Below are 22,223 nucleotides of genomic sequence, written 5' to 3' on the forward strand. Positions count from 1 at the left end.
GGTCAGGTATTCACTTAAGATGGACTTGTTTCATTCAAGTCATTGGGATGAAGTGAATGACCATTAATTACCACGTACTAGTTCGCATCATGTGTTCATGGTAAGTACAGAAAAAAGTGACACACAGAGTTAATGAATTTGCGATGGTCATCTTGTCTTTGCCCTTGCTAATATTCTGAACATGCAGAATTGTTGGAACCCTTTTTGCTACAAATGACGCTGCTCTCTTCGCAGTTTCTTTTCCAACATCCATTATGACTGCTTGAAACTCGGTCCCGTGGCTGCATTATCTCTCTGATACGCTCCGCTACTGCTTTAACGCGTAAAGTTTTCTTGCCAAGAACGTAAAAACTAAGGCGCAGGAGCACATCCAACAAAAGAAACCGGGCGTGCTATCATAGAATAAAGAACCAACCTTGGTGCTATGCTACACTGAACCAACAGTCGCCTCTGCACGAGGAAAAAGTACTCGCCTTCTCAATTCCTTTTAATAATTTTTATTCCTATTTCATATATAAATAAATAAATAAATAAAATATATATATAGGCTACCGCAAGAAGTCCCCTCCGCATGGAGGAAGTATTTTTTACCTCCATGCCCCTCCGCATGGAGATCCGTTTCAATGGGGACAGCCCAATGAACATCATGATCATCATCGCGGAGTGAAAAAAAGAGTTTAGTTTTGTTTCACTGGTTTGTCGTCAGTATTGCATTGCGGTCGTTACTTTGGCGATTAGCTTAACTCTACACGCCGTATAGCTCCCTAAAGGTACGACAGTGAAATGGTTTACCTGCACTTCCCGTCGCAATACACTGAGGAAGAGGACATGCTGCAGAAGAAGTACCAAAAACTGAAGCGCAAGGTGGGGATGCGTTGTAGCTTTGTGGACGCCGTTATGTTCGGTGTTCTGGTGTTAGTTTGTTATAAAACCCAGTACACGGAAAATTTTAGTAATTTATTATGAGTAAGAGAGAGGCTTTTTAATGAAAACTGGAAAGATTCGCCTGGCGTCACGCCTGGCACGCTACTCGAGGTGAAATTCACAATTAACCTCGCGCTGCTTCTCTAGTTTGGTCCGTAAATAGTAATACAGAATAAAGACTAGGCGTTTGTTGGCTCTGAAGTGATGCTGGTGCATATAACGTGGTTCATGGTACGGAGAGGCTGGTTTGCAAGTGCGACACAAGTAGAACGTAAAGGAGAACACAAAATGCCGCGTTCGAACGAAATGCTTTTCGTTCTGCTTGTGTCCGTGTTTGCAGGCTTGCCTTTCCGTCCGTGCAACTAACAGGAGGCGTTGGTGAAACCTTAACGACTTTCTTGACGTTCAGTCGTTCTGAAATGTAAAGTGCTTCATGGATTGACTTCTGGGGTTCCAGAAAAAGGCACTGCAACAGACTAAAACACCCAAACAGGATCCACCACCGGTTCAGACTACGCTGCGTAAAGGTTTGTCCGCTTTTTTTTTTTTTTTTTTTTTTTTTTTTTTTATCTATGATTTCTTTCGTCTGTAATTCATGGTAACGGCGTTAAGCATCGCAGCGCGTAACTTTTAGAAAGCAAATAATGTAAAAAAAGAGAGAGCGAGAGAGAATAATACCTGGAAACCTGCGTAAAACACTTAATCAAACTTGTACAACTTTTGCGATTTCTGTGGCGTAAAGTGAATGCAAGGCTCATTGCGTTGCAGTTTTAACGCGAGAGCGTTAAGGGCCCCGTGTCGCAGAAAATCCGGTGTCGGCGTAACGCCGGCGTTGTTGGCGGAAATAATCATGCGGTTTTTTTTTTTTTTTCCATCATTTGCGGTCGGAATGCTTTCTCATCATTTTAACTCAATTTTTTCCATGTCATGTTTATGCAAGGCCATGACCAAGGTAAGCATCCGCGAGTCCCACCTACTATGACAGGCGTCAGTAATTAGCTTCAGAATGTCTGCAGCATAGAAATGTGCCCCTGCTATTAGCCACGTTTGTAAACCTACCTCTTCTTCATGTCCAGTTTCAGAGTCTAAACCAGATGCAAAAGAAGTTGCCAAGAAGCTGCTGAAATCGGGGGTACGTATACATTTCATAGTATGTTGTCAAGTAGTATGTTGCCAAGAAATTGAGAGGGAGGAGATATTGACATGCGCACATTGTTTATCCTTTTTCTGGTGACCGCATTTTCACCTGCTAACAACTGCTCGGCGCAAGGTGTGCCTACATGTATCGGAACTTTCGCGATTGTTGTCGCCGGTTCTACCTGTCGTCTATGCATGTTGTCGCTGAATCTTGTGTAATTGGATTGCAGGTGCGATGCAGTAGTGTTGTACATTCTGGAAGGCATCCGAGCACCAGTGATTATGCTGGAATCTTCGATGAGTGATGTGTAAAGAGCCAACATGCTTGGACCTGTGGATCAGATTTTGATGATCGGTGCATGTGCTCGTCATTATCGTTTTGCCCGAGTGCAACTTGCTTTTGTGGGCACAAATTTTCCCCATAAATAGTTAGTTTTGTGACTCTGCTGTGCCACAGTCTGATTCTTCACCGTCAAGACAATGTGGTACATAGGCAAGCTTTCTGAATGTTTAACCGAACTATGTTGGCCTGAGTTGACCAAGGAATAACCTAGGGCTTCACACAACATGGTTTCTTTCACTATAATTTAGAAAAAGGACATTAAATTGAGCTTGTTGCTACCAATTTATTCCCCATCACAATGCAAACAACGCAACCACACAAATAAGGTGCACCAAAAACCAACGCTTGTGTGGTGGTTTTTTGTGTGTCTTCTCTGTGTGGTCGTTTTATTTGTGCTGTGAAAGGGAAATGCCTTGTTATCATGCAGGCCATGAACATTGGGTTGCCAAATTGAGATAGTCAAAGATAAACAAGAAATCGTAGCTGAAAAAAAAAAAAGTATGAATGGTTGAATCCTGTGGTACAAACAGCAAATCCTGATCTGCCTGTTTCACAGCTTCCAAACCACAGAGAGACTGAAAAACAGTGTTTATTAAACTCCGCTCATTGCTTTCTCGGCATTGAAAGCTTGCTGATACCAAGAAGCGATAATTTTGTTTTTATCAGCAAAATTTTATTCATATGTTGTATGACAGCTGATTGATGAGCCGCTATGTTTATTGTGTAAACGAGCTTGGCCATAAGCACAGGTGTAAATGTGAAGATGGCAGCTGCTCCTGCGTTCTAAGTGCTTGAAAGTCCAACTTCCATGATGACACCATTGCAATCAAGGGATGCTACATACCGTATACACTCGTGTAAGGGCCGCACTTTTTTTCGCGATTTTGATGGGGTGCGGCCCTTCCACGGAAGTGTGAAGTTTTTGTTAAATTTTCGATCCACGTATGGAAAAACCTATTTAATCGTGCTTTATATACCTAACGATGCTCCTAACAAGACTAGGAATGCTTTCCTAGTCTTGTTTGTTGCGGCCAGCTCTTCCTTTTAGTCGCACCACCGACGCACGCACTTGTCTTCGACGTGGAATTCCGGCCGGCTGCACGTTTTCCAGTTTGTTCAGCGTATGCAACAACTTGAAGTTTGAACGCAGCATTGTACGCGGTTAGGCGTTTTTTCTTTTCCATCGTAAGCGGTTGTGCTATAGGCAGTCGTCAAAATGAACGGCGGCACAAAGCATCAATGACGCCGGCAAGAAAAGCGACAAGATCACCCAGATAGTGCCGCGCACCCGAAGCTCACAGATTGCGCCGCGTGACGAAGCCGCAGGACAGCTATTGCCATCTGGTGGCTCCCGCGAAATGCGCGGTACGCGAGACGCGACGATGCTGCCATTTGCTGCTGAGATTTTTTTTTTTTAATTTGGACTGTCAAGCTGGGGGGAGCGGCCCTTACATGAGCGCCGCCCTTAGTCGAGGGTATACGGTAATCATCTGCTGAAAGCATTGCTCTGTGTTTTAGTGATGCAAAACTACTGATAGTACTATTGATAGTTGAGTCATTATCGAACTGCCAATAGTACAAAATTTCCCCTTGTCTACTAGCTCGAGAGCCTGCATAGGCAACGGAAACCAGCCTGAAAGTGTAGTGTGAATGCTGCTATATTTTTAAGTATCAATGCTTTGTTGCAGGCAATCAGTGCCATCAAGATTGAAAACAAGGAGCGGCATGGATTCAAGCGCTCTAAAGCATCAGAACGCAAGCGAAGCTTGAACGACCGCCCTGGAGGCATCGGCTATCAACCTTACGCTGCAAACCATCCCACAGAAGACGAATCAGACATCACTGTAAGCTTCTTGTGCACCTTGTTACCTGCTGTCTTGGACTTTCCAGCTTTGACAATGTTTATAGCACAGACTAGACACCCGGTGTGTAAAAATAGTCTAGCAAAGCTTGTTGGGTGAGTTCTTGCCTAGATGCTATGGTATAGCGTTAGTTTTTGTTCTTGTTCTGCCCTGCTTTTTTCGTGCTGGCTGTATGCTTCCAAATATGGACTAAAAAACTGCACTTTCTTGTCTTGCTGTTTGCAATGCTAACAATGTTCATTATCTATAAAGGTGACATCTTCATGTGTACGAAGACCTAATATGTTGTAAGCATCGTATATTTTTCTTTAGAACACTTGAGACACTGGTTACACCGTGGCTCTGACTGAACACAATAATGTTTGTGTTTATGCATTTGAGTGCAGCTGTGCGCAGTCATGAAAGGCACACATAGTTGTTCATTGACTCTTATGCTCCAAGATAAGCAGTGGCAGGTGATGTTTCACAACAGCAAAGTACACTACTAAAGAGGCCCTGCTGCACCTTTTAAGAAACATGGAATGTGCCCAGTATCAAAAGGCATCCCCTTTCAAATCTTTTCCAACTAAATGCTTGTGAGTGTGCCTCATATAAGTGTAGTTATGCTCTACCGAATGCTGTATCTGCCATGCATTTATTACCGTTGTCTCCTTCTCATGTTTCCTTTTATGCTCAATGTAGCGCTACTTTGACTTAGCGGAATGTTGTGAACATTGTACCATGCCATCTTCACGCTGAGCACTAATATTTTTGTGGTCTCCAAGATGGATTCATTGCACTGTGTTATCTGTGTGATCATATTGTCGCATGGCTTAGTTATTCACCACCAGCTAGTACCACTGCCCTATACCAGTCATCAGGTTTTTGCATTTTTGGGCTTGCCAGAGCCACTGCTTTATCATAACATCTAAAGAAATCTAGCCAGTAGTCGTTGTGCTTTTTTATGTATCTTAGTAACAAAAGTGGTGGGAATATCAAGAAGTTTAACAAAAAGGTAGGCAATCTTTCGATCAAAATTGTGAGGTTCCCTGCTACATTAGTACTGTAATAATATTTGGCTCAGGCATTCGTGAGACATATCATTACTTGTTGCTTGGCTAGTTGGTTCATACTTATTCAGGTGTGAAAAAATGTGGCATAAGGCAAGTACAGGAAAGAGCGTCACTTGCAACTAGTAAGTTAATTCATATCACACAGGTTCACTTTCATGGGGAAGGTGCCAGCATGCACAAACATGTTTGCAAACCACAGTCAGACCATGCAGATGAAATTGCGAAAATGAATACTTATTTAAACATACAACGAAAGAATTGACATTTATTACTGTGCAGAACCATACACTGATACAAATATCATGTTTCTTTCTGGTGTAATATCCTTCCATTAATTCACGTGCCAAGGCATCTTTGTGTCTGCCGAGCATGCAGATGTGAGAAAGACTTAGTTCACACTTGCAGGAACCACAGGGCATAGTCAAATTTGCAGCAGTCTTATTCTCGACAAAAAGCTCTTGCTCCCTGCCCCTGTCATTCATGCAGCAGCCTGAGTGGCCGATATATACCCTACTGCAAGTAAGCGGAATTTTGTACACTACGCCAGCCACACAGGCAGCATACTAAAACTGTGGATGAAGTTTCAGCCCTATGGACAATGTAACAAAGGGCTTTCCTTTACGCATAAACTTCCTAAAAATGACATCGTGCAGTTTTTATACGTTAGCTTTTCTGGGCAACACATCTTCTGGGCGTATTGAGCACGCTTACGCTACGAGCTTTTGCCTTCAACTCGGCACACACTAAACTTGTCAAGAGGGCTACAGCTTTCATGTGTTTTGAGGCAGCTGCTTGCAGAAAAAAGGCCACAGATTGTCCTTTATATGCACAAAGTGGCTCACAACCTGAAGAAAATGGCTAACAGATACAAGTTACCTATTTGACAAATTTTTTGAAGTGCAAACAAGAGACACGGCACAAAAGGAAGGTCAAGCACAGGGCAGGCACTGACCTTCCTTTTGTGCCGTCTCTCTTGTTTGCGCTTTAAAAAAATTTGTCAAGTATGCACCAACTGGGCCTACAGAAAGTTCTTCTAAGTTACCTATTGCTTTTTTGGCTCCATGGAAGCTGGTTGGTTTGTGGCCACACATTTCAGTAGAGTGGAAGCTGTCCTTGTGTAGAAAACAAAGCATGCTCAGCTGTATGTTGTCGGCGTGGTGTACGAGATTCGGAATACTTGCGGTAAGATATGTATCAGCCAAACAGGCCGCTGTGTGAATGATAGGGCGAGGAGACATAAGCTTTCTCTCAAAAATAAGGTTGCTGCACATTTGCCTGCGCACTGTGGATCCTGCATGCGTGATCCAAGTCTTTGTAACATCTGCATCCTCAGCAGAAGCAAAGATACCTCGGCACATGAAATAATGGAAGCACATTACATCACAAAGAAGCACCCGATATTTATTAGTGATACGTCTGTGGCTCTGCACAGCACTGAACTGCACTTCCTTGATTGTATGTTTGAATAGGCATGCATTTTTGCAATTTCTTTGTAGTCTGATTGTGTTGCACAAATGTACTTGAACATGCTGGCACCTTCCTTTGGCACCTTCCCTCTAAAGGTGAACCTGTCTGCTATGAATTAGAAACGAGTGGCACTCTTTCCTGTCTCTTTTATTTCACTATTTTTCACGTTGTGACAAACCGTAATATTGAATACATATATGGTTGTCTGGGGCAACTAGGCCGTATTACTTAGCTAGCTAGAGAGCCCTTTTGAAAGCTGCTTTCTCATTATTCTAGGCTTTGTTACATGGAGTATTAGCCTGGTTTCATGTAGCTTACAAATACATTTCTTCTTGATGATGCCCAGCAGTGGTGTTTGATGGTTAGTAGAAAGGAGTACTGAAATGTGTGTGATGTGTGTTTGTATTCTATTGGCTGTCCTTCATAAGTTTCAAGCACGTGCATTAGCAGTGGGAGCCATTGCAAGAAAATTTCACAGAATTACATTACAGACAGGATTGGCATTGAGAACCCACCGTGGTGGTGTGGTGTAATGGCTTTGGCATTGCGCTGCTAAGTTCGAGGGAGTGGGATCAAATCGCGGCCGCTGCGGCCACATTTTGATGGGGGCGAAATGCAAGAATGCCCGTGTACCGTGCTTTGGGTGGGCGTAAAGAACCCCAGATGGTCAACTGGCCTCCCCCACTACAGCGTGCCTCATAATCATATTGTGGTTTGGGCATCTAAAACCCCAGAATTTAAAATTGGCATTGAAACATTCCCTGTAAACCCAATCGGTGTATGAAAGGCCTCGAATAACTAAACCCCAATTTTCTTGTGGCATAGGGTACGTCATCATCGCCATCATCATCACGACCAGCCATGAAGTCTCTCTATGAAAGTTTTGTGAGCGGAGGCAATTTGGACGAGGATGATCCAAAGCACTTGGAGACACCACGGGATTCTGCACCCGAAAAACCACGGCAAAAGAACACACTTTATGTGCACGGTGTCGGCGTGAGTGAGGACCTCTTGCGGGGATCCTTTGCACCCTATGGTTCCCTCTTGAATATCACCATGGAGCTTGATAAAAAGTGAGTATGATGACCGAGAGTATGAGCAGTTTGTGAAAAGCATGTGTGTTCGGCTTACAAGAAACCTTGATCAAAACTTAATGTAACTACTTGCTCTGCCAATCTTGTTTCGAGACTGTGGATGTATTGATTGGCATTGTTCACATTAGTATATGTTGCAGGCTTCTTTGGCCACAGCACTTCAAGCAATTGTCTTTGCTCAGTGTCTTCTGATGATGCATAATCTGTCGCTACGTGCTACAGTGTTTGTGTATCATTTTCAGCTTACATTAAATATTGTAGGCCTGTTGTGGTCAGAACACTTCAATTATTGGTAACAAATGTGCACTGTTAAAAGAACATGTTCTACGGAGTCAGTAGTCTGTAAATGTTATATCAAGACTTGAGTACTATTTGAGTGCTTCACCTAAAAATACTTACTAATTAACTCTACTTACCAGTGAACTGGTTTTAAAAGTGGCATGTCATTGATAGTTGTCCTGGAAACTCGGTTCTTGTTAAGTGACTAGTTAACTACTAAATAATTAAAATAATTTGTGCAATCACTCTAATATAAGAGCACACATTTTTATCTAAATGCTCTTTATTCTGTGCAAGAACCTCAAGTGCAAATTTTTGTATCAAGTTGCAGTGACATTGCTTCATTGAGCTGTGTAGGACAGAACTGCATTAAAATACTGCTTCGCTATTAGAAGCAAAAAGTTTTCCTAACTATGCAACATTTGCTTTGTTGTTTAGTTGTGGGTTCGTGACCTTTGAGAAAATTGAATGCGCAGAAAAGGCTGTTGTGGAGGTAAGTGCGCAATTTTTTTATCTACATACGTTATTGCACTTATTAATGAATGACAGGGGCACTTATTAGAAAATGTGAGTGGGATAAAGTATTGTGAGGCCCTCCGTCATATAAGTCCATCATGTAGAGCTAGATACATGAAGAGTTTATGACCATCGTGAATGTCTTTGGACCTTGACTTTCCCAGTGCACGAACATTCATTTACTGTTGTGAACAAATTAAATGTGGAGTTATGGCTAATTAAAATGCATTCATGTCCACTTTCACCATTGTGCAAAATGCTGGCATTTCAGCTGATATGTTTAGTTTGAATCCTACACCATCTTTTGCAACTTGCTACATAGTAATGCAAAAGTTATCTGGTTATTTTGCATTACAAGTGTTATACTTCTATACTTTCCTGTTTGCATGTCATTTGGCTGTGATAGTACTTAAGTTTTTATATTGTAGTCAAAGCTAATCCAAAGCCATCTATTGGAATATCCCTCAGACTAGGAGTAGGTTTGGATTGTGAGACACCATAGGTTGTTGCATGTTACTATAATGTCTGCAAATCATGATTAGCATATGTCTTTAGGAAGGAGACTTGGCTTTAGTAGTATTTGAGAATTATTATATCGGGGCTATCCTCGGCCCACTGTGCAGCTTTATGGTGTGAAAACACAATCGAATAATATTAATTTAGAATGACTGTGATCTTTGATATATCCAGAAAAAGTTAACTGTTGTGGTGGCTTACCAGCCATCACAATTATTTTGTAATTGAGCTTGTAGCACAGGTGTCCAGGGTATGAAAAGGCATGATTGCAAACATGAACACAAATAAAACGACTGCAGAGACGCTGTCCAATACAAACTTCCTTCTCGTTCTACTTGTGTCTCAACGTTCAGTCGTTCAAGCTCAAGTGTGCATTCGCATTGTAGAAATTGGTAAATTCAGAGATGACCTTAAGCATCCCGTTTTTTTTCTTTCCGTATCTTGAAGATGAATGGCGCCACAGTGTCTGGAATCAAACTGAGGGTTTCCTTTGCCCGAAGGCAGCCTCTGATACCGCAATCGGCCGATGGTTCACCAGCAACTTGGACTGCTATGGGTAAACGAAAGCTACATGTAGAACTTTTGCTTGAATAGCATCATGGTTCATTGCTGGTGATGCACACACTAGTACAAAATGACATTGTAGTCAATACAGGGTGTTTCACTTAACTTGGGCCATACTTTAAAAATATGCAAATGTTACATAGCTGGACAGAACCAAGGTAATGTTTGCCATCGCTTGGAGATACTCAGATAATTTCTTCTATTCTGCCTAATTAGTTAATTAGTCTTCATCAACTTCTCAATTATTATAATTAGATGAAAAATGTCAATGAGAATATTGGTGAGCAGCACGAGAAACTGCTGTTACAGCTTTCTGTTGCTCAATACACGCTACATAAAAGGGATTTTCCGAGCGTGAAAGATGCCCGCGAATACACAAAGTGCTTCGAGCTGGCCAGTCACGCGCCAATTTTGCCTGTATTCACTGGCTTCTTTCACGCTCGAAAAAACACTTATGTAGCACGTATTGAGCAACAGATAGCTGTATCGGGAGTTTTCCATGTTGCTCTACAATTTTCTCATTGACCCTTTTCATCTAATTATAATAATTGAGAAGTTCATTAATTAATTAAGACTAATTATGCAATTAGGCGGTATTCAAAATATAATCTGAGTATCTCTAAGCGACGGCAAACATTACCTTGGTTCTCTCCAGCTACATAGCATATGTTTAATGTTTGGCTCAAGTTAAATGAAACACTATGTATATGCATGCAGTAGTTAGTCGGCCAATTTTGTAAGAACAGACATGTCCTTGTAACAGAGCAAGGACCGAGGCTAGTGGTCAATACCAGTTGTTCTTTGCAGTGACAGGAGAAGCGCTTTAATCTACAGCATTGTTCAGCAGAAAAATTGTGGGAAAATCTGAAGCAATGCATGCAGTGCACTTCTGCCTGTGTTATTACCTTGATTTCTTATATTACCTTGTTTCATTGTTATTGTGACATTCACAATTGACACAAAGGGTGATTTGCACAGTTAACATACCCATTACTATCAGTTGCACAGTATGTTGTATACTATTAGGAACGATTGGCATGCTCCTAGTGCATAGTGCGCATTTAATTTTACACTGCGGGATAAATGATTGAAGCATTGCAGATACTTGTTCATTTCTTCAGGTAACTTAATTTTTATAAAATGCGAACGTTTTTTCTGTGCATACCGTAAAATTCTGAGCATGCGCCCCCACCTAACTGCACTGCTAATTTCAAATTTACGCGTTGTTCCGGGAAAGCACCCCTCTCCCCTGCACCGCGCCTTTATCACGCACCGCGCCTAGGCAACACTGGCCTGCCACATCCAGTCCAGGAAAATATCAAATTCGGCAAATCACACCGGTACGCACCTGGGTGCCCAGATGTGCCGTTTCATCCAATCATCGTCGCACCCGGGCACATCGGGGTGAACTGCGGCCGGCGGTCCGCAGTTCGCATACTGCCGGCGAGATCTGCATGTCACACAGTACAGAGGATTTCCCTGCGGCACAGCGAGGTGACCAATCGGTGACAGAGGAATGGTCGCAGCTACGCTCTGGCGTTGCTGGCAGCTTCACCGTCGCTAGTCACTTGCCACCGATATCGTCGCTAGGCCTTTCCCTGTTCACTTCGAATCTGTAGTAGATGGCACTTCAGAATGCACTGCTGACGCTCCCAAGCAGCAATGTTTTGTTACCATTGTTGCTGTTTTACCCTCTCCTTACAATAATTTCACATGAAGAAAACATGCTGATACTTGCGGCGCCGCCAGCTGCGATGCGAGCATGGCCAAGCTGTGGTTTGCTGTCCACCGTCGGTAGTCGTGCACTGCAGCTGAGCTTGACTTGTATTGTACCTCTTGTTAGTGCTTAACGTTTGACCGTGGACATGGTTTTTAATTAAGTGAACATTATGCGTTACTTTACTCTAACGGACATCATTTTGCCAGGAATAGAAGCTGCATAACCAATGTTCGTGTTGCCAGTCGCGGCGACGCACCGGTGCAGTGTCGATGTGCTATTTCTGCAGTTCTTTCGATGGTTTTGAGAATGATAAACATCACTAACAAATCTTTGGTTTAATAAAGTTCATGTTAAATAAAATTTTAATTCCATTCCCAATGCGCATTTTTTTTTTCTGGCGGGAAAATTTTGTCGGCGCCATCTTTAATTTTGGTGCCGTTCTGGGATAGGGCCTCCCCCCCCCCCCCCTTAACTTTGCCGGTAATTTCGACTTGCTTGAGGGGGGGCGCTTGCTCGGAATTTTACGGTAAGCTTCTTCTGTGGCGCGATCTTATCAAATCGAATACTTGTGGCGTTAGCATGTTTACTGCTCTGAATTTCGGTGTAAAGCACAGCAGTGAATTTCATTTTATTGCGACAGTAACTATATAGACACTCCAGGCGAATTTTTCTTGTCGATGTCGCCGTGATGTTCCGTATAGAGTACAAGTGCAATAACATCGCAACCTCGCGCTGTATGCTGTAGGTGCAAAGTAAAGCTTGCGAGGGTGAGCTGAGAAAGAAAATAACTTGATGCGGCGGTATCTCATCGCGCGCACAAGGGATCAAGGCATCAGGGCGCGCACAGTCTTCTCACAGGCGCATGGGTAGGGGGGGGGCAGGTTAGGGCGTATCTCCTCTTCTACTCCGGCTGCAGCGTCTGAGTGCAGCAGCACGCGTGGCCTATCTTGGAGGTAATCTGCGATGGGTTCGAAGGCTAGGCAGCCCGTGATAGGTGATGGCATCGCGTGCACTGTGTTCCCACATGTCTAATTCGTATTGAAGCGAGAGGCAGCACAAAAGGGGGAATTCACTCACCACTGCCGCTCTTCCTCACATCAGCTTTCTGACAGCAAGTGTCCGAGGTCATTGAGTAAGATGTGCTCATGTTGGCCTGTGCGTGCGTGACAGCGTGCTTATTTAGTTAGTAAGCAAATGTTTACAGCAGTTTATGCAGCTGATAAATCCACTAACTTTACTTCGTAAAGCTGTCTAATAATTAGATATCGCAATCCATGCTTCGCCTTTCGGGTGAAACTGTGACATTTTCGTTGAAGCGTTCCCATGAAACATTTTTGTGGGCCTTATGGTAGCAGGATTTTCTTCAATACTCATGTATGACACTGCTATTCTTTGTTGCAGAACTTGCATTTCCGTAATTTGTAAGTTGTTAACCATCAGGTTTGTGCTGTGTGAGACATTTCAGTTATGTAATTAGTGTAAAAAAAAAGGTAATATTGTAATGTTTCTCTGTCTTTCTGTTCTCTCTTATTGCAGCATCTAATTACAGCCAGAAAGGTGGAAGTGCTGACAACAGGAAAGCTGTCCTCTACAATGATCTCGATTTGTTCTGAGGTGGCCGCTGCTTCTATTTTACACGTGCAAGATCACTTAATTTGAAGCACCAGCTGCTCTGTACATCTCTCTGCAGTCCCACGTGGTCTGTAGATCTCTCGGCTGCAGTCTCTCTAGCCACCAGAGCGTCGGATCACTGCCGAGGACCCTTAAAGGGTGAAGTGGGTTCTAGAAAAAAAAATTTTATTCTGCAAGATATTGTGCTGAAAGGTTGTAAATATATGTAATGATATGTGCTTGCTTTGAATATGCAGTCCATTTTTGGTTATCTCCTCTGGTTCTAATTTTATGTGAGCTTCCTTTAAATAATTTTTTTGCAAAGGTTTGCAAAATGTGTTCTTTCGATTTCGCTAAACAGGGCATCAGTGGCTTCTGTATCATTCAAGGAATGCCGTAAGACCAACCTTATTGCTCTGCCTTATCTAGAACACGAGTTGCGAGACTTCGAAGTTATGCACCAGAAAAACACTGTTTCGAGTTTCAACTTCGAAACCTTGCAGCTCACGTTCTAGGTAACGCAGAGCAATAAGGTTGGTCTTAAGGCATTCCTTGAACCATACAGAAGCCATTGATACCCTATTTAGCTAAATCGAAAGGACACATACTTTGCAAACATTTGCAGAAGATATTTAAAGGACACTTGCATAAAATTAAAACTAAAGGAGGTAAACAAAAATGGACCTCATATTTGAAATAAGCAAATCAAATTACATAAATGTAGAAGTTTACAGCACCATAGCTGAACGAATAAAGATTAAAAAAAAAATCACCGCATATCCCCGAAGTGAATCATGATGAGTGGGGCGAAGCAGTGCGGTGTGTGATATGTGGCGATATATATGCGGTGTGTGATATGTGGCTGCATTGCAGGGACCTTGCCGGCTACCAAGGAATCTTTGCACGTCGAGCAAACCACATACTCACTGTGATAACCACCGGAGAACTTTTGCTGCAGCGCTGCGACGGTGTTGACTCGCGACTGTTCGTTTCGTATGTTGCCGATTTTGGTCAACGCATTGTCGAACCACAGGCAATCACACACCTTCCAGCTGTGCCCAAAACTGCGATTGAGGAAATCGCGCTAGAACCGCGCATCGGTGCTTCCCGTCTCCGGTAGACAACGCTTCTGGCGTTTAGCCGCCGCTTCCCGAGCTCTCACCTCCGGGGTAGCAGCTTGTTGCCGCTTTGCCGCCGCTTCCCTCGCTCTCGCCTCCAGGGTTGCTTGCCGTCGGCGTTGCCAGCGAGCCGCCGCTTCCCGTGCCCTCAAATCCGGGTCCGCTTGGCGTTTTTGCTGCTTTGCCGATGCTTCCCGCGCCCTCGCCGCCGGAGTAGCTTGCTGTCTGTGTAGACGCTGAGCCGCAGGATGCCGCGCCTTACGTTCGTCCATGGAAGAAAGAGATTGTGTGGTCTGGAACGCGCACGCCATCTCGTGTATAGATGTTGAGCCGCTGCATGCAACGTTTCATCCACATCTGGCCCTTGCGCCAATAAATTCCAACAATCATCATCATGACAGACAGATCGCGTGGCAGTCGAAATGAGCACGGACGACGCCGGACGGACAAGGCTAGACCCTAAGGAGCTTCACCCCTAAAATTTTCGCTCAAAGGCCCACATCTCCCCTTAACATCCCACCAATTATGTAATTCTCATGGAACTGTGATGTCCTTTCTGCAAGGCTCTTAGTAAGGAGCACTCGTGTGCTTTGAAAAAATGTCAGTTTCGCCCTAAGGGCGAAGCAATGAATGCGATAGCAACACAGCAATGTCATACGAAGTAAGGTGAGCGGCTTTGGTAGCAATATGAATTGTAGTAACCATGAGCTGATTAAGTAAGCAGGTGTGCTGCGGCGTAAGTAGACCGACATGAAGAGAGACTCGATGACCACGAGAAGGCGCGTGTGAAACGGTGGTGTTGATGAGAAGCGCTTCCCGTGGGCAGCGCGTGCGAAGGGACACACCTGTAGGGCTGCACTGCCGACCCGGGCAACATTGCATGTGTAGCGTGCGTTGGAAAATGTGGCCCGACTATTACTAACTGAATGAACAAGCGTGGTGTGAGCACGCACAAACAAACACGAATAGATCACACTGAATGAATGCAGACGACTGTCAAAACGCTGGCAGCAAGCATACGCCGGAGCGGGCGAAGGTACGTGCGGTCTATCGCTTCAACGGAAACTGAGCGGCGAATGCACGGCGCATAAAGGTCAGAGCCGTGTGGAGATAAGAGACGGTGCTGGCGAGCGACGAGCGCGGTTGTTGGCAGAGTAGAAGTGCCCCCCCCCCCCCCCGCTCCCTCCGGCGCTGGCTTCCCGCTTCCTTGCTTGCCCGTGGGAGATTGAGTGCGTTCGCTCTCCGTGATAGCGCGCGTCCCCGCACGCTTCCGCTCGGGCATACGGCGCGCGGCGAAGATTTTATCTATAGGGAACCTCACGGCGACGCCGACGGCAGAAATCCGGTTGAAGTGTCCATATAATTGCTATCGCAATAAAAATCTGACAACTGCATCTGTTCTCTGTATTGAAGAAGCAAAGCAAGCTTACTGAATATTTTGGAAAACAATAAATGTTCTTACCATTTCGTTACAGGCTTGTTCTTGCATATCTACATATTACAAACACTCAGATATAACAAAGGCTTCCTGTGTAACACTAATGTGCGTTATAAGCAGGCCCGGCTGTATTACACTTAGCTCCTTCAGCGAACACAACATTATACTATGTGCATGTGGTGATGCGCTGTGTCTTTGTTTTATTATTTTCATTGCCATGGTGTACCAGATGTGATCACCCATCACTCGGTTCTTATTTGCAGGCTTATCAGTTACCTGACATCAAATTAACTGCATTACAAGCACCAAACAGTGTAAACAAGCCTTTCTTTTTTTTTTGATTTCACACAACTTTTATTTTGTTTAGAAATTGAAAATGTTCAGTATTCGCTTCGTATTTGTAGGTTGGTTCTCTCAAGTATTCTTATCTGACTCCACTGAAAAATGTTATTCGAACAACCAGCACAATCTATTTGAGAGCCCACAAAGATATACTTGAACAAAAAGCAAGTGAAATACAACTGTTATGAAACACAGAGACCATTATGGGAGTAACAAGCATAAAGTAGTAAGGGGCCCAGTATAAATGTGAAATGGAGCACTTTTTGGGTTTGGAAATGCGGTTGTGTGTTTAAGGTAAGCGATATAACTGGAAGTAAACCAAATTGCGTAAAGATGGAAAACTAGGCGCCGCTCATAGAGAAGCTGAAATCGATGTGGTACAAGGGTGCTTGAGATGGGTATCATTTGAGGTTACGGAAGCGGAACGTAAAATATTTCAAAATTAAGGGACTGAGGCATACAGATCACAGCAGGCTTGTTGCTAATATGGCTGTACTTCCGTCTACTTTCTTTTGTACTTGCCATTAGTCATTAAACTGCAGGTAGGGTGGGATTGACTCCAACCAAATAAGGAAATTTGCTAGGGCTAGTAAATTTCCTTATTTGGTTGGAGTCAATCTCCAAGTCTTAATTCTGGATTGATAGCGTGAAATGAAAAATCGTTTCACTATCTGATCACTTGGCGTTAGAACTAAAATATCAGAGTGCTCGTGTACGGCCAACCTAATGCAACCCCGAAACATCTAAGTGCCAATAGCTATAAAATATTTGTGTCAGCCACCGGCATAGTTCTCGCGCATTTCAAGTCTAGTAGACATAAAATCATTATGCTATGCCTACGTTAGCTTCCTGTGATCCCTGCGTTGCTCAACACAGGGATCACTACGGTTGGTAAACCGGCATGGTACCTATAAGTTTTGTCAGTGCTTAAAGTCAGGGGGGGTGCGCGGGGAGGCCCAGCCCCCCTTCTATTTTTAAGGAGGGGCTCGGCCCGCTCTTGGCAGGTGAACTGTAGCACTGTGGCACCCATTCGACAAGTGTTGGAAGTTATTTTATTACCAGTAGTGCCTTCGGCGGGGCAATTTAAGTTCCCCAGTATTTCGAATAATGCTTCAATTGCAATTAATCGGTCGATATATGTATATGAGCGTGTGTGAGTGTGTGCGCACTATACTGGTTGCCACCCTATGAGGGCCCCCCCTTCACTGAAGGGAGACTTCAAGCCCAGAGTTTTGTGCTTTGGCATTGCCTTTTGGCCCTGTAAAGTAGTCATGTCCAAAGGGGATCGCATAAAAAGAATCCGACGGCTATTAGGGAGGACACAATTTCCGTAAAACGGGTGAGTGCGTCGTAGATACAATACCGACAAAAATCGGCTTTCATCCTCTTCCAACACCGCACACACACACACACACTGACTGGCGAACGACGCAATGAGATCTTGCATGATCAATCATGTCGCATGCTTGGACCATGTGCTATAAAGCACAAACATATCTATAACCCAGCATCTACCACTGTTTCGGATGCACTCGCAGTCCGCAGCCGGTCTCTCGACAAGTGTGATTCATACTGTACGGTATGCTGTTATAAGTAACCAAAATTATTTTATTCGTGGGCGGAAAGCTCGTCCAACAAACGAGCTAGTCGCGCAATGTATATACCGTATAGACTCGTTTAAGGGCCGCACTTTTCCCCACAATTTTGACAAGGCGCGGCCATTGCACGGACCGAACCTTTTGGTTTGGACCCGTGTAAGGGCCGCTGCTAGATGGCTCTAGATACTAGATGGCACTGTCTCGCCATCTAGTAGCAGCGCGCGAAAGTTCGCCGATGCGTGCGCGCGGCATCGGGGCATGACGTCACCTGCGTTGCCTAGCAACCACTTCGCGGAGCGGCGTGTGCTTCGCCTCCTCTCCGTGCTGTGCACATGTTGCCTTGACATGGGACGTTAAAGGGTCCCTGAAACGGTTCGGACAAATTTTGTAGACGCATAGGGTACAGCTATAGTAAAACATTCGCGTCACAATTTAAGTGAAGCGTCTCATATTAAGAGAGCTACGGACGATTACAAGTTACCCTCCTCCCTAGCCATGCATTTCCTCCTCAACTCGTTCACCGAGTGATCGGGGCTAAGCTCCGCCTTCGCTGGCTCTACGTTATGTTGTGACGTGTTGTCGCCTATTGCCGATTGTCTTGGAGCCAGCGCGCGAAGGCTCTCCAACCTCTCTGCTAGCCGCCCGGCCGTCGATCCCCAGCGAGAGCGATCAAGCAGCGTGCGTTGCGAGCGTTCTGTCGCAGCGCCGAGCGTGTCCGGTAACCACAGGCGAGCTGGGTGGCGTAAACTAAAGCCCCTCCATATCGCTGTTATGAAGGAGCTTCGTAGACGTACGTGAGCGGCCTGATCGGCATGCACGGTCCAGCCATCTGGTGGCGCAGAGCTTAACCAGCCAAATACAGGGCTAATATTCCTGTAACCAAGTGCAAAACATTTTAAACATGACAACGTGTTCAAGATTACATGTCAGTAGCGAACAAGTATGGGCGCCGCCTACTGGCACTCCAGGCCTCTTCAGTTTCTGCTTTCCTCTAGGTCACGTGATCGATAATAAATAACGGTAGTGTAAGTAGACTCTATACATGTATATCAAAGACATGAGACTGCCCCCCCCCCCCCCCCCCCCCCTTGCGTGTGCGTGTGCTTGTGAAGAAATTAAGTAAAAAGTAAAGTAAGCTCAGTAGCTCAGTAAATACAGTAAGTACGACAGGTACAGTGGGCGTTTGGAGCAACGGTCTCTCATCGCGCCACTGAATGGACCAGTCTTCGAAAACGCATCATTGAGACGACCCGTGCGATCGGAGAAGACATCATTAATTGTTAATTTCCGTTAAGCGTAGATGGCGTCCTCCTCGTCGGGGCGAAGTGCGTTTCACAAGTCAAGGACGGCTATGCGCGTGAAAATGCACGTGTGACCAGGCTATACCTACTCCCATAGCAATAGCTTGTTCGCTGCGTCTTTGCGCTAGAAAACTTAAATACGCGCAAAAACGCGTAAGGCGTTTTTTTTTTTTTTTTTTTTTTTTTTTTTCGAAGCTTTCGTCGCCCTCATACGAGAGGGTTGCATTTCCTGCGGCAAGTGTATGGGCCGCTGTGTCTTCCGCTGTGTGCGAGCGTGCAGCCGTCATTTGTCTTTACGTCAACAGATTCAGAATTGTACAGAATATTTCACCGCACAGCACAGATATGGCATGTGTATGCATTTTAAGTAGTGCGTGCAACTCATTTCTGCTTCACTTACGCCGGTGCAAACAGGAAGCTGCCTTGTACCTCACAGAATCTCGACTGATTGGTGTACTAGTGATGCAGGAATGAACTCCGGTATTGTTCAGTGCATAGTGCACATAATCAATTTCTCAGGACGCGTGAACTCCGACGAGAACTGTCCGCGCCTGCAACAAGAGTTTACTTACGCTGTACTGCGCACAGCAGTAATTCATGCTTGTCGGCTGTCTGTTTCGTGCATTCTATTGCGAGTCGGTGGAATTTCACTGCTGTCATCAACCCCTTCGTGTGTACATTGCTGGTTTGGGATTCCACAACAAAAATGTCACAGTTTCGCCCTAAGGGCGAAGCGATGAATGCGATAGCAACACAGCAATGTCATACGAAGTAAGGTGAGCGGCTTTGGGTAGCAATATGAATTGTAGTAAACATGAGCTGATTAAGTAAGCAGGTGTGCTGCGGCGTAAGTAGACCGACATGAAGAGAGACTCGATGACCACGAGAAGGCGCGTGTGAAAAGGTGGTGTTGATGAGAAGCGCTTCCCGTGGGCAGCGCGTGCGAAGGGACACACCTGTAGCGCTGCACTGCCGACCCGGGCAGCATTGCATGTGTAGCGTGCGTTGGAAAATGTGGCCCGACTATTACTAACTGATTGAAGAAGCGTGGTGTGAGCGCGCACAAACAAACATGAATAGATCACACTGAATGACTGCAGTCAACGACTGTCAAAACGCTGGCAGCGAGCGGATATATACGTCGCAGGAGCGGGCGAAGGTACGTGCGGTCTATCGCTTCAACGCAAACTGAGCGGCGAATGCGCATAAAGGTCAGAGCTGTGTGGAGATAAGAGACGGTGCGGTCGAACGAACGACGAGCGCGGTTGTTGGCAGCGTAGAAGTGCGCCCCCCGCTCCTTCCGGCGCTGGCTTCCCGCTTCCTTGCTTGCGCGTGGGAGATTGAGTGCGTTCGCTCTACGTGATAGCGCGCGTCCCCGCACGCTGCCTCTGGGGCATACGGCGCGCGGCGAAGATTTTATCTATACGGAACCTCACGGCGACGCCGACGGCGACGCCGACGGCAGAAATCCGGTTGAAGTGTCCATATAATTGCTATCGCAATAAAACAGCAACTACCAGCCTTCCGTAATTGCTGGTTTGGGATTCAACAACACAACAGTAATTACCAGCCTTCCGTAGGGGCGCAATCGCAAAGAAGAGACGTTTCTCGCGCACGCGCGACCAAGTTGGTCGCAAAGCGACCAGTCGCAAATGGTCGCAAATGGTCGCTTTTCTCGAAAAGCGACCATTTTGGGCCAGTCGCTCACTGCGCGATTTTTCAGTCGCGCGACCGTGGTCGCAAAGCTGCTCAACCAATCAGCGCCGCGCCGAAAGTGATGTGTGTCGTCGTCCACGCCAAATGCAATGCCCGCGTCACGATATGCAGGCTACAGGCCGGTAATTGGTGTCTTGTATTGTGATTCTGGGACGCAGCAGTTGCAGCAACGTGTCGAATGTACGCGGTCGCATTCGCTGGAAGCTAAACAGCAGGAAAAGAAAGCACAACACAAACCCTTTTTCCAGCTGCCGTTCGTTGGATGAGCACGCCACCCAAAGGTGAACAGCGGGTGAACAGCTTTGCTTTAATATTATGCACCGAATAACACGCAATGCGAACTAGAAATTACAACTTGCTCTCGATAATACTCGTTGTCATGCGCACAAAGTTCGGGCAGGAGGCGGCTTGCGTGGCCGGTCACTTCACGCGAGCGGAAGCACGGGCGCACTAAGCCTACGTTCACACTTGGAAAGCGGCAAGCGGGCGGAAAGGCCAAAGCGGCCGGAAAGGCCGAAGCGGCCGGAAAATTTTTTCCGCGCCTGTCGAAGTTGTTCACATTTGTTTTGCTACCGCCGCGCGGCCGCGGCTGCCGTTTTCGTCCAGATCCATCTAGTCTGCGTACGTTTGTCGGCGTGGTGGCGCTCATTATCGCATTATTTCGAGCGGTATGTTCATTCTTTGACCCACGTACCGTCATCAAAAGTGATCATTTTACGCAACTTCGCGTGTCATCAGCGACCTTCGGTAAATTCCTCGTTGGCGTTCCATAATTCTCCGCACACGGGCGCGGTAGCGCTGAGTCACAGGTTGGTGCCTAGGCGTGATAATATTTCTGTAATAGCTTCTATTTACAAGTTGTAATAACATTTCATCATTTCGTATTGTCGGTGCCTCCAGGACACCAAAGGGGCAACGGGAACACAACAGCTAAAACCCGGGCTGGCCCTTGTGTTGGGGCTCGCCAAAGCCTGCACGTCCTACGTGAGACCTACGCTCCCAATCTATCGTCGCGACGAGAAAAGCACCCCGCGACTTCTGCAACATACCGTACACGTGCGAGGAGAATTATGGAGCGCCAACGAGGAATCTGCCTAACTATTGCCTGCCATGGAAGTGGAAGAAGAAATGGCTATTATACTTCTACCTATACTTGTTTTCTAGAAATGGACAATAAATAAACGGAAGACGCGGACACCTCGGAAACGGCGGTGGTGGGTTCGCCTGCCTTTGCAAAAGCGCGAGAAGTTGGGTCACGCCAAGGCTTCGTTGCCGCACCTCCGGTCGCGCGACGTTGAATACTATCGCGAGTATTGCTGCCAGTATACGTTTTAGTGCCACTCTTGTCGTAGAGCAAGGGCTGGTTCCTGATCGCGTCGATCAGCATTACAGCCTACACTTTTGGTGCCATGGTTTTGGTGCCCGGTGCCATTTTACGACCGGTTGTTTACATGCTAGTGTAGCTTCCAGTGAAGCAGAACGACTTTCAGCCGCGTTTCCGCTTCGCCATGGCGAAAAAATCGGCCCGAGACCGATTTGGCTCGCAGCCTGTTTTTCTGCCTGTTTTGCCGCCTAGGCGGGCGGATTTTTGCAAGATTTTGCCCATTCCTACAGCTTCGAGACCA

The 22,223-nt window shown here is 45.6% G+C and overlaps 1 protein-coding gene across 2 annotated transcripts; it reads left to right on the forward strand.

Moving 5' to 3' along the window:
* Positions 1–703: 703 nt before the first annotated feature.
* On the forward strand, positions 704–15,664 carry LOC119465807 (negative elongation factor E-like). Of its 2 annotated transcripts, XM_037726282.2 has the most exons (8): positions 704–864; positions 1,382–1,451; positions 2,001–2,056; positions 4,093–4,248; positions 7,611–7,858; positions 8,597–8,651; positions 9,638–9,746; positions 13,011–15,664. In XM_037726282.2, exons 1-8 carry the CDS (start codon positions 784–786, stop codon positions 13,085–13,087), a joined length of 852 nt encoding a protein of 283 aa, XP_037582210.1. In that variant the 5' UTR covers positions 704–783; the 3' UTR covers positions 13,088–15,664. The 2 variants fall into 2 exon arrangements, with proteins under 2 accessions (XP_037582210.1, XP_049512799.1); XM_049656842.1 differs by lacking the exons at positions 704–864; positions 1,382–1,451 and adding an exon at positions 1,784–1,876.
* Positions 15,665–22,223: the final 6,559 nt, after the last annotated feature.

The sequence above is a fragment of the Dermacentor silvarum genome, chromosome 10 (assembly GCF_013339745.2).
Source record: "Dermacentor silvarum isolate Dsil-2018 chromosome 10, BIME_Dsil_1.4, whole genome shotgun sequence".
NCBI classification, from domain to species: domain Eukaryota; kingdom Metazoa; phylum Arthropoda; class Arachnida; order Ixodida; family Ixodidae; genus Dermacentor; species Dermacentor silvarum.

What these genes read in the sequence shown, in the direction of transcription:
- LOC119465807 (XM_037726282.2), top strand. Translation starts at nt 784, where the DNA reads ATGGTTTACCTGCACTTCCCGTCGCAATACACTGAGGAAGAGGACATG. An exon ending in AGAAGCTGCTGAAATCGGGG is followed by an intron (nt 2,057 to 4,092) that starts GTACGTATACAT and finishes GCTTTGTTGCAG; the next exon opens with GCAATCAGTGCCATCAAGAT. An exon ending in AGCAACTTGGACTGCTATGG is followed by an intron (nt 9,747 to 13,010) that starts GTAAACGAAAGC and finishes CTCTTATTGCAG; the next exon opens with CATCTAATTACAGCCAGAAA.